Below are 17,459 nucleotides of genomic sequence, written 5' to 3'. Positions count from 1 at the left end.
AAATTTCCGTAATTTCGATGAAAACTTATCTAAAATCAGCTATTTCGTTAAAAAGTATATGTTTGAACAGCATCCAAGAGATAAGAGCGCATGAATAAACTCCATACTGGGGAAAAATGTTGCTAAAAAACTAATAATTACTTCATTATCTGTTTCAGGCTTCTCCAATTAAGAAGATGAGGTCTCGGGCTAAACAAGCAGCCAAACGCATTATGGAAACGACGACGGATATAACGAGATTATCGCTGTAAATAATTTCCTGTGGAGAATGTCTGTGATTCGGTCGATTTAACGTCGTTGAAGATGTTGGTGCTCAAACCGAAAGAAAAAGTGCTAATGTGATGCGAATTCCACTAAATGCGTCCGCGTGTGCGGCACTTTTGGAAGATGTCAATTGGGGGGAACCCAGACTTTTGTTGTCGCTGTCGGTGCTCGCGCTCATCAATGTTATGGTCATTGTCGGCAACTGTCTTGTTATCGCTGCGGTTTTTTGTTCGTCCAAGTTGAGATCCGTTACTAATCTTTTTATTGTGTCGTTGGCGGTCGCCGATTTACTGGTGGGAGTTGCTGTTTTGCCCTTTTCTGCTACGTGGGAGGTTTTTGAGGTAATTAGGGCAACGAATTCTTAGGGGGGGAAATACATTTTTGCAACAATTGTGGATGCGCCAATTCTTGCATTTACATTATGCAGCGAGATTTTACACTGCAATTCGCTCTTGATTTTCTATTTTAAGCAAATTTTATAAATATTTGAATACACTTCATTTTTCCTGCAGAGATTTTCTTGATATTTACTACTAGCAACTAATAGCAACAAAAATTTATTGTCAATAGCAGTGTGAATAAAATGTTGCTGTAAACATTTTTATTGAGTTGTTGTTTTAATAATGAGATTTAATATTTCATAAAACGAGCATTTTATTAGTAGGAACTGGAAAAACACATTTATTGCACTTTTCACCGGAATTTCTTTGTAATGAAATCAGTTTGAAACGGAATAGATATCGTTTCGTATGAAACAAAATTCAATATCTGCAAAGTGTTTCTAGCGTAGTCAAAAACACGAAACCGAAGCAAACATAAAAGTCGTAAAACAGCACATGACAATAGTTACATTCATATTTAAACTTTTCTCAAGCGCCGTATTCCTTTATTTCCATTACGAGCACCTGCTTATTCCATTTCCTCAAATAATGTAGCTAAATTTAAAAGCTTCTCGTTCAGAACGTGAAAATATTCAATATAAAGATAAAAGCGGAGATACGTGTAAGTAAATTGTTTTGTGTTGTTTAGAGCAGTTCTCATACGATTTGCTTATTTATTTAAATTTCTTTCCCGCGTAAACAGTGTAGTAAAAAATAAATTGGCTGCGTTCAAACCGAAAAGCTCCTTGCATTTTTCCGCAGCTCCAACAAGAAAAAAATCCTTGTAATAGCATTTCTCGGCGCATTTACATAATCAAATTTCATCTACAGAGTGTAGCAGGTGTCGGTGAAAGCTCATTAATCCTGCGTCGATGGAACGTGCTTTCAATCACTCCTTCTTTTTCAGCCCCGACTTGCGATTGAGTTAATTACAACTACAAATTGTGATTATTCGTGTCTGGCAATTTGAGCTCGGGAAAATCCTTCACCTGTTGGAAAGCAGCGCTTCATTTCAGGATTTTTTCAGCTCCTTTCAGATGCACACAACGCAAACAAGTTGTTTGCGGAAGCGTATCGCTCGATCTTATAGAAACTAAGATTGCGTCAAAAGCTCGCTGTTATTAAAAAGCGCTCAATGGGAGAGAGTTGGAAAAGCGACACTATGACGAAAATAACTCGGGATTTTATTGTTGTGGTTTAACGTGTGCGGAAGCGTTATTAACGGGGATTTCGTTAATTTCCGACGGTTTTTAGCGGATGGAAAACTAAATTGCTGGGTATATACGGATTAATAAAATATGAGAGGTTTTCACTGAGATTTTTCATTTTCAGGATGAACAAGGTTCGTTTGTTCGGAATAATTTGTGCCTGTTTCATTCTCGATGAAACGGGTTCTCAATTATTAATTACGATATCCGGAAGGTATCACTTAACGGCAAAGGCGAATTAAGAACGCTTCAGGCCCGCGGCGGCTACTTTAAAAAATTAATAACAATTTGCTTATGTTGAAAAATGGTGGATGCGCCATGAGTACGTGAACATATTATTTTCCCGCATGCAACGAATGAATGAATGGAAGCGACTTTTTTCCAAATTGTGCACCCACCGCTCATAATTTCCGATTTCCTGTTCTTTGTTCTTGAACCAAGTCTCCCTTGCGTCTCCTATTTTCTGCATGTTATCACGATAGCGCAGACATCGTTCTAAAGAGCCCGAGAGATCGCAAAAATGTCTCCATCACCAGCTTAATTTTATGGATTCGTTAAAATTTCTAGATTCTCTTTAATCCTCTGCAGATTTTTTCTTCATTACTTTTAGATTTTTCTAAATCCTTCTTTAGATTAAATTTTCTGTAGATTGCCCAACTTTCAATGATTAAAAAATATAGATAGGGATTCTTTAGATTTTAAAGAATCTTTGTTTTTTCAGATTTTCTTTGCGTTTTATTTACATCTATCTTTAGATCATTTTCAATTTTTTTTGCTTCTTCATATATTAAACCTAAATTAAATTTCTTTAATTGAAGATTTTACTTTCTTGTTTTGTGTCTCTTTTGATTTACTACCTATTTGAATTTTTTGGGTTCAAAGGAATTTTTAGAAACTGTTCTCATTCGATCATTTTTAGATTTTCCAGACTCTCTTAGTATTTTTCTTCGATTGTATAGACCATTTTTCGGATCTGTTTGATAATCTCTTTGGAATTTCATTCTCTTCATTTTTTCTTTAGATTTTCTATATTTTTCTTTGATTATGAAGTTTCAGTTTTAACTCAAAAATAGTGGAATTCATTAGTCTAAATTTCAAAATTTTCGAGCAAGAAGGAAAGCTTTTAGAAATTTTTGTTTTCGTTCATAGCAAAAATTTTCAGAGCGCCATACAAAATTCCATAACATAGACAGTTGTAACTCAAAAATAGCGAAATTTGGAGGAGTTAGTTAGACTTTAGACCTGTTTATTCACTACACTAAATATCAAAATTTTCGAGCAAGAAAAGACCTGTTAATCACTAAACTAAATATCTAAATTTTCGGACAAAAAAGAGAGCTTTTAGAAATTTTTGATTTCGATAATCCAAAAATTTTCAGGGTGGCGCACAAAAGCACATAACTTTGATAGTTTTAACTCCAAAATAATGACATTTGGCGAAGTTACTACTTTGAATCTCGTTATTCATTAGTCTAAATTTCAAAATTTTCGAACAATAGAGAGAGCTTTTAAAAATTTTTGATTTCGTACAAACAAATTTTAGGGTACAGTACAAAATTTCATAACTTAGACAATTTTTACTCTAAAATAGCGAAATTCGGAGAAGTTACTACTTTAGATCTGTTTATTCACTACACCAAATATCTAAATTTTTTAGCAAGAAAAAGCTTTAAGAAACCTCGTTTCGGCACAAACAAAGATTTGTCTTATATTCGAACGAGTACGATATTTCAACAACTTTAGACCACTAGGCAAAAAGTTTCTGTAATAGAATAATGGCCCCCGGGACGCAAAACGTAATTATTCCTCTGAAACGTGAAAACTTTATAGTCTCGATTAAATTAAAAGCCCGCTCCCCATGTCATTTTTCGCTGGCTCATCGCAACTCGTTAATTTCACCTATTTTTTCCATTTCGATGTTTATTATTAGGATGACTCGGGCTTTAATAAGCAGATGAGATTTTTTCAACGTAAATATCGACCCGCACCCGCACTTTGATTGTAATATTGCCGTTTAATTACGCTGATACTCAAAGTGAATAAAGTTCAGCTTCGAAATTGATATAATGGAAAGTCAAAAGTTTATTTGGTTAATATTTCAATGATTTTTTAATGCTAATGGCGATTCAATCAATTTTATTAATTAAATTCCGCTTTTGTTGGATCACAACTACATGAAATTTAGTTTTGTCTTGTTGACACGCCAAACAGGAGGATTATTTTCTAATCTAAGTTGTAATAACTTCCAATCGATGTTTAATTTGAACGTCGATAATGCCAATGTCAATAAACTCAGCGTTTTTTTTTTCACATGTATCAAAAATAATCATCATTTATTTACACGATCGATGGTTCACGTCAATAGAAATAATTATTTTCCGATACTCTCGACCGCTCCTATAAATAACCGCTTCATTCCTTATTTACAAATGTCCTCATTTAAATTTAATCTCGCAATCTATATCCAGAAATCCGAGAAATTCAAAAAAATCGTTTTTGCGCATTCCGTGCAAGAAATAATTTAATAATATTTTAATCTGTACTTCAGTTCTAACAACTGCGATTGCATGTCATGCCAACCTAATAAAAAGATAATTCTCCAAATTACAACCGAAGGCTGTGTATAATAAAACCGTCTCTTCACTTAATAAATTTTTTTACGACTGTTACAGAAATAGATATTTTGAGTGGAAGCGCTAACAAGCTGACTTTTTCACGTCTTGTTTATTTAACGGATTAAGCTTTAATCCCTGAACAATAAATCAAGAGATGACGAGAATAAATCGAGCAACAGGATCAACTTCCGACTTCTTTTTGTTGGGGTTTTGGGTCAAGAGCGCGATATGGAAATTTTTCGCTTTTTTGCTGAAATCACGCAAGGTCCAATTTATAGTGCGAGATCACGAAACTTTGATAAATTGATAAAATTAAGCTAATGATGGCGAAATTTTTGCTTTCTCTCGGTTTCTTGTGATAACATGCGAAAAATAAGAGAAGCAAAGGACACTTTCCAAGAGAAAATCGGAAATTATGAACTCGTTTCGTGCGAGAAAATAATAAAATGCGCACGTATTGGCGCATCCACCATTTCCCGACAAATCCGAAGAATTTTAAGCAACAGCACCCATTATTTTATAGCCTCTTATCTTTCAGCCCCCATCTCCGATTTCATTTCTCGAAATTTTCCCAGCACTGATAAATAATGAATCGCTTTCGTGCAACAGCTGCTAAAGGCAAAAACTTTCAATTCGATGATGCATGACGCACGTAGAGGTGGCGTTTCTATTTCGTAAATGCCATATTTTATCGCAAATATAATATTTGCTTATAAATCACTTATATCTTGACACACCAATGAGTTTCTTACTAAAAATTCACCCTCTTTCATAGAGAATTTCGCTGCGTGCAACCTCGAAAGTCTGTTTCCAATTGATGTTAAATTTATCGTGAAGAATCTGGGAGATTCTTATTGGAAAAGTTCCCAAAGCCTCATCTGCAAAATTCCAACTTTTCGACTATTTATAGGAAGCGACAGTGTCGTGTTAAATTTTCACTAGGATTATTCAAAATTGAGCGATTTCAGTATTTTCAATTCCAGACGACGCGCCTACGCTGCTTAAACTTTCAGTGATTTGAAAACTAATGAAATTTTTAATAATTCCCCTCCCATAAAAGCGGCAAAGTTTTAACATGTTATCGCCTGTCATTTTATTTGATAGCACTTTAAGTGCCATTTTTATCCAATTTTCGTGGGAACAATGCCTTCGTTACGCTGCTAATAGAATTACTCAGACGTTCTATTTTCAATGGAAATTGTGATTGTTGTCTTTTTTTTTGTTGAGGGTGCGATTCAGAGTGAGAGCTCGTTAGTGTCCTATTGTTAAATAAAAGTATTTTTTCCATCGAGATTTATGTTGTTGTAAGTTGTCGTATGATTTATAACGGTGGTAAAGTATCGGGTTATATTTTACGGCAAACGTAATGAAGTGGAAGTTATGAGGGCGGCGAACACGAAAAGACAACGGTTTTTATTACAGCGGCTTTGCAGATTTTTTAAGTCGTTTGATGTCAAACATTTATGGATCGAATTTACGAAAACGTTTGTACGGTTTTTTTAGTATGGGCGTTTGGCACATTTCGGAAATGTTGTACCCCCAGCGAAATTATGCACAACCAGATTCCCCGTAAAGCAGAACCATGTCGGCATGTTCCAAATTTGAATAATTAGGCATTGTTAAGCACATGTTGCCACAAATAGAACGGAGTCATACATACATAGAATAAGCGTGACGCTCGAGACTTTTAAGACTTTAATTATAAAACATAAATACATATTATTGCTATATTACAAAGAGGAAAAACTAAAGAGAAGCCAATTTATAAAATTTGGGAAAAGACAGAAACAATCTAGAAAAAAGATCTAAAAAAATTCAAAGAAAACTTATGTACAATCTAAGAAAATCCAAAAAGAATCTTGAAAATTTCAACAGATTTTGAGAATACAGTCCGACACTAAAGAGAATCCAAAGGGTCTACAGATAGAGAGAATTCAAATGTAAATAAAACTATAAAGTAAAGACAAGAAAAACAAAAAAAAATAAAAATTATAAATATGCCAATTACATATTAGGGAGAATTTTAGCGAAATCTAAAGCAAAGTTACGAGAAATTTAGGTTGGAGTGCTAACAATTTTGACAGAATCTAAAGAAAACTAGAACAAATTTTAAATGAATCTTACGAGAATTTAGTAAAAATTATACCAACGCTTTTTGGTTTGAACGAAAACGAACATTTCCAAAAGCTATTTTTTCGCTCGAAAATTTTGATATTTAGTTTAGTGATTAAACAGGTCTAAACTAGTAACTCCTCCAAATTTCGCAAGTTTCAAATTAAAAATATAAAAAATGCAAAATTTTTCTAAATAATTAGATTTCTTAGAGTATAAGACGTTCCCAATTTGTGAGCGGTGCATTTCTGATGTGTGTTTTAGACTATTTTTTCTAAAAATCGCGTTTCCGTCAATCCCGGCGAGAGGAATCCCAATTAAAGTAAATTTGTAGCCACGTCGAGAACTCCGAATAAACGGAACATCAGTAAACAACATTAAAAGATAAATTTAAAGCTTTACTTAATTTCATCAAGTTCACCACAAGTTTCATTCCGAGAGCTTGTAGAAAATTAAATGTAAGCCGACGGGTGCTTCCTTTTTAATTAAATCGAATCAGACAAAACTCAAAGAAATTATTATTGCCAGAGAAATTAATTTAAGGCGCACGGAGCTGGCTGATCGGCTCTTTCGTCAAATTAACAACGGTGGGATTCAGCAAAAAACTACCAACTAAGACAATATTTTTGTAATTCTGTCTCAAAGCTCGATTTAGCCTGTTTTAAAAGCGAGCTTATTTGCGCTCGTACTGATCTGAAACTACATAATTAAATTATCATAAATTAAAAGTAATGTTGCGAAATTACCCGTTAAATATAACGGAACTGGAATATGGACCGAAAAATCAATAAAAATAGAAAGCTCGAGTGCACCTTGATGCATCACTGGTTGCATATTTACAGAATGAGCTTTCGATTTTGTTGATTTTTTCGCGCGGGATTAACGAACCGAGACGCTTTAAAAGGTATTTAATTTATGGAAGACGGTGCTAATGAGAAGGGAAATTGGGGAGGTTGTTTGATGTTGGCGACATTCAATGGAGGCGGCGAGACGGCAGCTTTTTACAACTTAACAAGGTTAATGTGACGAAAAGGAGATGTTCGGCTTTTCAACGAGATATTAGATAAATCGCACTTTTATCTGGTTAGGTACAGGAAAAATTTCCAAGCTCAAGGCGGTTTAGACTGTCAGCTCATGTGCCGGCAGACAGATGCTGCTCCAACATTCATAAACACTGCGGATTTTATGAAAACATTTGCAGAACGGTCGTACTGAAAGGATTTTATTATTTAACATTGCATCTGATTGCTTTTACAATGAAAAATTGCTTCTCTAGGAGGTACAAGTTTTTTTCCAAAAAGTGTAATTTCAAGACCTAAGAAACGATATTCTTAAAAATTCAAAGAAAAAAATCAAATATATTTTATAAATTTGATTCCGCAAACATGTATTTGTTGTATCAAGCGTAAAAAACAGTGCTACCACTACATAAAAAATAAAAAACTAATTAAATTTGGCATGGTCAGAAATGGTGGATGCGCCGGGCGAGCCGCTGAAACTTTCTTGTGACGCTGTTTCAGAGCGAGATTGTATCAATAAAGTTAATATCGGTCATAACAAGCCATTGATTCCTCTTATTATATTTGTGTCCTCGATAATTGTCCGAACGTTGCAGTCTGAAAAGTTAATTTCCGCTTTCCAGGTCTGGATTTTCGGCGACGTCTGGTGCAACATGTGGCTCGCTCTCGACGTCTGGATGTGCACAGCATCCATCCTCAACCTCTGCGCCATCTCACTTGACCGTTACGTCGCCGTAACTCGCCCCATCACGTACCCTAGCATAATGTCCCATTCCAGAGCCAAAATGCTCATCGCTGGCTTATGGGTGCTGAGCTTCGTGATTTGTTTTCCGCCTTTAGTCGGTTGGAAAGACAGTGACGTGAGTATTTCTCGTAACCTTCAATAACACCTCGATCGATCGGGTTTTCCCCCAACCAACGTCGTATTTAAAATTCCATTTACGTATTGTTTGGAATAACAACAAAAGACAGGTTAAGCTAACACACTTATGATGCGATTAAACTGATCTTTTTTTAATTCGGTTTGTTTTGTTTTTCCAATTTTTCCACGGAAGCCATTATTCACTTGCTTATGTTTTGATTGATTACGGCAGTCAACAGCTTAAGATCTTAAAAATGTTTCTTTGTGTTCGAAATAAATGGGGGTAAAATTTCATCGACAATGGAACTTTTGGTTGGGTTAAAAACAAGCGGAGCATAAAAACAATGTAAAAAAATACCTGACGGCTATTAAGTTTTACGTTTAATTTAGTCGAATGATGGTTGTGTAACAAACAACTGGGAGTTAATTTGACCGTAAATTTCTAAAATAAAAAATAATTTAAAACGGAATTTATTTCACATTTTGCCGTATTAAATTAACGTTTTGAAATAATTGGATGAACGGTGAATTTTTCTTTGTGATTTTTCCGCGGATCTTGTTCTACAAATCTTGCATGTATATTCCACCCTGAAAAGTATCCTTTTTACGAGCAAGAAAATCTATAGACACTACATCACTCTCCAAACACCTATTACCCCCGAAAATCGAACATAATGGTCCGACAGACCCTGTCATATATCCAATATTCCACATTCGATCGTGCAAATATGGTCCTTTACCCAATTTATAATCTCACAATAAAAACGCCATAACGAAACACGAAGCGTTGTAATTGCATTTCGTGACTTTAAATTTGTCGAGGTTATAAAAATCCACCGACTCTGCAACTTCGATTTTGCTTATAATTGCTTTTTGTTGTGAATATGTTGTTACGTGAGTTTCCAGTTTTATGTAAAGGAAACGATTATTTTCGTTCTGACCTCCGGAAAAAAGAGGAAATAGCGAAACGAACTGTTTTTGTATCCTCGTGGTTGGAATGAATAATTTATTGCAGTTGTTGAAACCGTAGTTTTTATAAATGAAACTTGTCTTTTTCGGTTTAGATGAGAACAAGAAATGCGGTGACGTGAAAGAGATTTTATTGGGTGGTGTACGGTTCCGTTTATAAAGCGAGGATTATGTTAAAAGTTTCAGATTTTGTGTAGATTTGCGCCGCGGACGGAAACTTTTAAACACGTTTAGTGATGCGCGATTAATCCTCATGTAATGTTAGAATACGAAAAATCCAACCCGGCGCATCCACCATTTCTGAAAATCGTCTCGATTTATTTCAGACTGAAAACGAAGCAAGTAACACAACTCAAATAGAAGAGCATCACTGTCCTTGGAAGTGCGAACTCACTAATGAAGCCGGATACGTCGTCTATTCGGCTCTTGGTAGCTTTTACATCCCAATGTTTGTTATGCTCTTCTTTTACTGGCGGATTTATCGAGCCGCCGTAAGGACCACAAGAGCAATTAACCAAGGATTCCGAACGACCAAAGGTTCGTACCGACTTTATTTATAGATCCATTTCCTGCACCTTCAACATGACTTAATTATCGCGTGTAATTCAAGCAACAGTTGCTAAAACTTTCACGATGCAATAATGTTGGATGGACTGCTTCCACTTATGCATTATTTACTCTCTATCGAACTGCTTCTCCGATCACTAAAGTAGGTTTTTGTGTTCGAGTCGTGAAAGGTTTCGCTCAGACCATCAAGAAGTTGAGCGGTTGAGATCACTGTCAATCTAAATGATTTTTTGCCGAGGAACGATATCGGTGAATTATTGAGGTGTCTTGGATTTACTGGGGCGATAATCAATAATGTGACTTTTGGGGTTTGTAGGTTTAGGATATCTGGTATTAAGGGAGGTAATAAACTTGTCACAAAGTAAAAGTTGCGTTTTTTATTTTCGGGAGTTTGGGATATTGATTTTTTGTTTCGCTGTTTCACTTCGACTTGTACCTAAACAAAAGTTTCTTTAACTCAACTAAAAAGGTGAAGTGTTTACAAATATTTACACGTATCTCCAACTTTATTTTTATTGTGTCTACAAACAAACTAAATAGTTTATTAATTTTTTGTTATTTTTAGAAAATCAATTTGAAGTTTCCATTTAAGAACATTTTCTCAGAACAGTTAAGTAATGAAATGTCATTCAACTGTCAGCTGTCATCAAATGACGTTTATTATTGGATGAATCTCATAGTTTTGACAAGCGCTTGCCAGAACTACCAACCCACAAAACCGTGCTTAAAAAGTTTCGTATTTCATCGTAAACAATTGAAAAACAATGCCGTAATACGACTCTTAAAGCACCGAGGCAGAAATTCCGTATAATTCCGTTGAACTTATTTCGCTTCCAAAATTTAGGGAACTTAAATAACGCCCGTAACCAGATGTACCCCGCAAAAATTTAAATGAACTTAATAAAAAACCTGTTCATTCGCCATGTAAACTGAGAATAAAAAAGAGTCGGCGAAAAATTATCAACTCCCTTTTTATAGCTTTACATAGCAAGAAGCAGCTTCTCATTAGTAAAATCGTGATTCTTGTCCCAAAAACGTTGAGCAAATCTTCGTTTGATTTTCGTAGAATACTTAATCAAGATCGGTTGAGGTAGTTAGTAAAACCTCGTTTCCCCAAGTTCTTTTAATTTATAAATCTCCTCCATTTACCGTTATCATAAATTACTCTTTTGTTCCATTCCAAACAAACCGCAAACAAAAATCTCTCCGAACGTATTTATCAACGAAAGAAAGTGCGACGCCCGAATTTGTTAACGTCGTCTCCTATCGACGCGAATTTCCATTAAGTCCCCGCGATTTTCACGGAGAGCTTATAAAGAAATCAATGCGGAAGTTTGAGATTTGGGTTAATCTAAGCATTGTTAAAATCAAATTAGATAACGTTATCTGGGGCATTTTTTCGCACCTTCCGCAGAAGACAAATGGAAATCGAAATCTAAAACCACCTCAAACTTGCCCCGTGGTTGTCAACCTGACGCTTTCATCCATTTATTTCAGCCCTTTACATCGCCTAATTAAACTAAACATTAAATTTCGCTTGAAACGTAACCTACTGCAACATCAACCGACTTTGAGCAGAGACGATAATTAACAAAACGAATAATTTGCGCTAAAATAACATCTGGTAATTAAAGGAAGGATCTATTCGCTTATGACAGGCGCAAAGGGAATTTATTTAGTATTTCTGAGGGCATTTAAAGTTTGTTCTAAAAGATTTTTCCCTATTAGCTAGACTTCCAGACTGCAAATATTTTCAAAGGAACTTCTTAGTTAAATTGAAATTACTTCAGACAGCAATTTTTCATTTCATTGTTGAGATGCTTTAATTAACGTTATTGACTTTTTAAATTATGACAGCTTTGAAGAATTTCCTAAACAAACTTAAACTACGATTTTCTTGAATTTTCTGCAGGAAAAATTCCGTATAGTGTAATTTTTGGAAACTAAAACTTCCTCCTCCTCGTCACATTTAAAACCCATCTAACCGTTTCTCAACTAAAATTCGTCCATAAATACATCAGCGCAGCAATCTCCAAATGCTAATACTTCGAAACTTGTTCAGATTCCATTCAAAAGAAACGATAAGAAAACATGTACTTTTAGTTTCTCGAAACTCTAACAAAGTGAACAATCCGCTGAGATAACTACAAACTACGTCCAGACTAAAACTTTTGATTGCGCTCGGAATTCTTGAATCCTGTATATCAATGCCTGAAATAAAAAAAATCGTTTTTTTCCAGGTTCTCGGAACCGCTTCGACGAACAACGTCTCACCCTCCGCATCCACCGTGGTCGGGGTTCCTCCACGAAGCGCCACCACGGCTCACCTCACAGTAACGGCAGTAATAGTACAACTACAAGTAGTGTGAGCCCTAGTCCTTCCACCCGAGCGAAACACGAAAGAGTAAAAATCAGTGTTAGTTATCCTTCCAGCGACAACTTGTCGCCGCCCCAAAATCCGCATCTTCTGGCAGTGACTCCGACGACACCGCCGCCGACGACATACGCCGTGCATTATTCCGTTAACGGGAAAGACGCGGCGGCTCTCCATAAACGAGAGAACCAATTGAGAGTTCATAGGTTAAGTTCGCGACGGAGGGCGTCGCGGCGCTCCAGCAGCTGCGAAAGCACAGAAAGAGCGCCGAGTCCGAGTCCCAGCGCGTGTGATGAAGCTGGGCGAAAAATGATCTCGAGGAAAATGGGGAAGAGGAACATTAAAGCGCAAGTGAAGAGATTCAGGATGGAGACGAAAGCCGCGAAGACGCTTGCGATTATCGTTGGAGGATTCATCTTCTGTTGGCTTCCCTTCTTCACCATGTACTTAGTGCGGGCGTTCTGCAAGGATTGTATTCATTCGCTGGTGTTCTCGATTCTCTTCTGGTTGGGCTACTGCAACAGTGCGATAAATCCGCTGATTTATGCTCTCTTCTCCAAAGACTTCAGGTTATATATTCTCGTAGTGAAAGTGCGGATGTTTCAGGGCATTAAACGCAAGAATTACGCTGCCAGACGAAATAAAACAACGGGAATTTATCGGGTGATAATAACACTAAAGTTTACTCCAAAAAATAAGCGAGATATGGATATCATAGTTTTAGTCATGAATTTTTGCAAAAAATTGCAACTTTCGACTTTTCGTAAATCTAAGAACTATTTCTTATGTAAAAAATCGTGAGAAAAACGATGGCGTAAACCGCATCTCAATATCTGAATTAGTTTCCGAGATATCGAGCACGAATTGTTTCGAACCTTCAAAAATTTGGCCCTCTGGCGACAACCAAAAAATAAACAAACAAAACAACAACAAAAATTCAAACGACCATAAGTCAGTTATTTGTTGACGAAAATTGAAAATTCTCATGTTTTTGGGTTCAGCGTGACATTCTGCGTAAACTGAGCCTAAATTTGTTGAGTTTGCTTAATAAATAAATGAGGCATTGGAAAAAAACTGTTTTGAAGAGGTCATTTTGGGGTAATTTTCAATCACTGTTTTCAAAATGAAAACCACGTTTAAGACCTTTGTGATCTACATCAATCAAAAGAGGAGGTCGAAGTCTATATACTGGCCAAATTTGAGGTCGATCGGACGAATAGTTTACGAGTTATGGCCAAAAATTAAAAAAAATGAAAAATTTTCATCGTTTGAGTCAGAATTTTTTTTCCCGAAAAATCGACTATTGAATTTTGGGCTTTTGAGAACATTTTCTAAAGTAAAATGAGCCGAAAAAAAAATGGCGCAAACCGCATCTCAATATCTTAAATAGTTTCCGAGATATTTAACTTTAAAAATTACAAAAAATGAGGAAAAATGAAAATCAACTTTCCGAAACTTTGGTCGGCCATAACTCAGTCATCTGGTGTCGGATCTAAATTTAAATCTTAGATTTGGAATCTGCGTAAAATTTTGCGTACACTGATGTATAATAACTTTAGTTTACTCCAAAAAATAAGCGAAATATCGATATCAAAAGTTTGCATAGTTTTAGTCATGAATTTTTGCGAAAATTTGCAAATTTCGACTGTAGAAAAATAAAAGAATTGTTTCTTATGTAAAAAATCGCGAGAAAAACGATGGCACAAACCGCATCTCAATATCTGTAATAGTTTCCGAGATATTGAGCACGAATTGTTTTGAACCTTGAAAAATTTGGCCCTCTGGCGACAACCCAAAAATTCAAACGACCATAACTCAGTTATTTGTTGACGAAAATTCAAAAAATTTTATGTTTTTGGATTCAGCGTGACATTCTGCGTAAAATGAGATCCAAATTTGTTAAGTTTGCTTTTAGGGTGATTTTCAATCAATGTTTTCAAAATGGAAACAACGTTTAATACCTTTGTGTTCTACATCAATCAAAAGAGGAGGTCGAGGTCTATATACTGGCCAAATTTGAGGTCGATCGGACAAATAGTTTACGACTTATGGCGAAAAATAAAAAAAATGTTGAATTTTCATCGATTCAGTCAGAATTTTGGGCTTTTGAGTACATTTTCTAACGTAAAATAAGCCAAGAAAAACAATGGCGCGAACCGCATCTCAATATCTCTAATAGTTTCCGAGATATTTAACTTGCAAAATCAGGAAAAATGAAAATCAACTATCCGAAACTTTGATCGGCCATAACTCAGTTATTTGTTGTCGGATCTGAATTTAAATCCAAGATTTGGAATCTGCGAAAAATTCTGCGTGAAATGATGTATAATAACTAGATAACTGATAACACGGGCGCCTTTTTATCGTCTTCAGTATTATAGCCAAAAAAACTTGTTGCTAAGTTTATCGAATTGGTAATCTTAAATTGGTTGGGAGTTTGAGCTCTTGGGAGTTCAATCTCCTAAACTCCGACACCTTTGAATTGTTAATTCCTGACGTCCAGATTACGTAATCCGAAATTCAGGATATTTGAAAATTTGAATCATTTATTAGAACAAGAGTTCAAAACTATGCATAGCAATGAATGAATAGATAGTAAAGTTTCGAGGTTTCATCCCCCAATAACTTGTCGGGTAAACTTGATTTAACAATCCAAGACAATCGGAGATAAATTTTTCCGCGTGAGACGTTGATAAAAAATTGCTTGCAGCGCTGAAACGACAAAGAGCAAACTCTGCAATTCCCAACTTTTTCCAGTTTTTGCTTGTTTCTCTTTCAACGTCTCTTCCTTCCAGATTCGCATTCAAGCGTATCATCTGCAAGTGCTTCTGCAAACGAAAACAAGTAACCGGAAGACGCGGTTCCGACGGTTCCCAACTTCAGGGTAGACAATTCCGATCTCCGAGTTACAACGTGCAACAGCACGAACAAGGTAACTCTTTAGGGGATGACAGTGATCCCGGTGCAGATCCCTCCGATTCAAGGTGACGTAGTCGAAAAGGCCGTCAACCTGTCTCACAAGTGTACCTGGATAAAGACTCGGTTTTCAAAGTAGCCATGTGTATGTACGGCTGACGAAGAATGTTTGATCTTCGCCCTGGTAAAAGCGAAGATGTGCTGTGAAAGGAAGAGAACAAACTAGATCTAGTTTCCCAGTGAAAAATGATGTAGCATTTAACTTAAATTTAATTGTTCATTCATTTTTGGAGAGGGAAAGATTAACGACTTAACTATTTGTAATTCTAGTGTTAAAAAGACACGCCATGGTACCCATGGAAAGTCTCTTATATTTAGGAATCATCGCACAATCGTTTTTTCATTTTCAAGCGTTTTCCATCTCATCTCTGGACATTTCGACCGATAATAAAGGCTGTGTTTCGTAGCCAAATGTTAGTTTTTTAATTGTTACTCATCTGATCGATGTCTAAGATGTTATTTGTCTGTACATAGAGTGGAACAAATGTAAATTCTTGGAGCCTAATATCATAATTATAATTCCATATTTGTTAAAGTGTTCAAATGTATTCTCAATGTAAGAGTCTAAATAAATATGTACGAACATGACGCCACTCTCTCTATCAACCTTACTCAGATTACAGAACGTCTATTGTTGCATTCTTGTTAATTAAATTACACGCGTTGTAAAACAGTGTTAAATTAATTGGATATATCACAGTTACGGAAGAAATGGAGCTTCCAACTCTAACTTTATTACGAGATTGTCGGAGCTGAAACAATAATAGTAAAGAGACGCTATAATTTTATTGGAAATAATGTGTCATGGTATTGTAGGGCATTACTAAAATATCAGCTAAAATAGTACATTATCTACTTAGCTTGACTACAATAATTATAATCCCGAGCGTGACGATTATACAACGCGAGGATTTATAGTGGTGGATATACTATTTTTTTCATTACTAAATTATGTCTTCTGCTTCCGAACTGTGAAATTAAATTTCTCTTCTCGAAGTAGATTAATAAAAGATTTTATTTGTTACTGTTATTTATGCCTCATTTCAACTTTTTTACACCAGCAGTTTGACAGTGAAAGCGTTTAATTACCTTCTTCACAACTGTGAAAAAAAATACGTTAAAATTTAAAAACTTTATAAACCAATAAGTACATACTGAACTTGTTCTATTTTGATTTTCAAATTGATGGCCGGTTTACACAACATTTTAATTTATATTAAGTTTGTCTCGTCCCTAATTTGACAATTGCTGACATTTGATTGACGGAAAACCAATCACATTGCGTTAAATGTTTAAACTGAATTAAGTTTAGCTTTTGTAAACCGGGTCATGATTTAATAGAAATTCATGAAATTTTATTAAAATGTGTTGCGTTTGTTTGTAAATAAATGTAAAAATTGCCACAAGTCCAAGAAGATATGCAAATACAAATTCTAGTATTCGTAACAAGCTCAACCCTGTGAAATGTCATTGGGCTGCCAACGTACTTAAACTAAAATCCCTAATTGGATGACGTTTCAAAATTAAAAAAAAAATCACCACGGTAGTTATGAGATAATTTTTCGCATATTGAGTAGAATCCAATACATCCTCTGTTAGGTTAAGCTACACTTGGGTGCATAGAAATCGGCCCACCTACCACTTTTGACTTAAACTGCTTTTTGTCAGAAACTAGCTTGACAATTTGAAAAAAAAGATGCTGATTGAAAGATGATTTAATACTGCTCAACAAAAGCCAGCATTTACTCAAATTATCACTGTCTTAATTTAACAACCATGTAATGAAATGAATGAAGCCAGTCACCACTTTATTACCGCAAGAAAAAAGATTTTTTAAAAATCAAACTGACATAACAACAATCACAATCTAAACTTATTAATAAGGCGTATGACCCCCTCTTGCCCTTATGACCGCTTGCATACGATTAGGCATAGACTTTATCAAATTTGAAATGGTTTCTTGTGGAATGTTTAGCCACTTTTCTTCTACGGCAATAATGAGCTCTGAAAGCGATGTTGGGACATGAATCCTAGAACGAATGCTTCTTTTCAGCTCATCCCATAGATGTTCTATAGGGTTTAAGTCTGGACTGCAAGCCGGCCACTCCATATC

At 35.5% G+C, this 17,459-nt stretch overlaps 1 protein-coding gene across 1 annotated transcript; it reads left to right on the top strand.

Moving 5' to 3' along the window:
* Positions 1 to 252: 252 nt before the first annotated feature.
* Oamb (Octopamine receptor in mushroom bodies) lies at positions 253 to 15,843 on the top strand. Its single transcript, XM_088046040.1, has 5 exons — positions 253 to 605; positions 8,222 to 8,458; positions 9,756 to 9,966; positions 12,237 to 12,939; positions 15,166 to 15,843. Exons 1-5 carry the CDS (start codon positions 342 to 344, stop codon positions 15,356 to 15,358), a joined length of 1,608 nt encoding a protein of 535 aa, XP_087902166.1. The 5' UTR covers positions 253 to 341; the 3' UTR covers positions 15,359 to 15,843.
* Positions 15,844 to 17,459: the final 1,616 nt, after the last annotated feature.

This window comes from Gnatocerus cornutus, chromosome 9 (assembly GCF_029298725.1).
Source record: "Gnatocerus cornutus isolate USDA-ARS CGAHR chromosome 9, icGnaCorn1.1, whole genome shotgun sequence".
Taxonomy (NCBI): domain Eukaryota; kingdom Metazoa; phylum Arthropoda; class Insecta; order Coleoptera; family Tenebrionidae; genus Gnatocerus; species Gnatocerus cornutus.
Note: the sequence above shows the minus strand (reverse complement) of the source record. Positions and strands in the feature narration are given on the sequence as shown.

Coding starts and splice junctions, on each gene's coding strand:
- Oamb (XM_088046040.1), top strand. CDS start 342: ATGCGAATTCCACTAAATGCGTCCGCGTGTGCGGCACTTTTGGAAGAT. Junction 8,459..9,755: donor TCGGTTGGAAAGACAGTGAC/GTGAGTATTTCT, acceptor GATTTATTTCAG/ACTGAAAACGAAGCAAGTAA. Junction 12,940..15,165: donor CTCTTCTCCAAAGACTTCAG/GTTATATATTCT, acceptor TCTTCCTTCCAG/ATTCGCATTCAAGCGTATCA.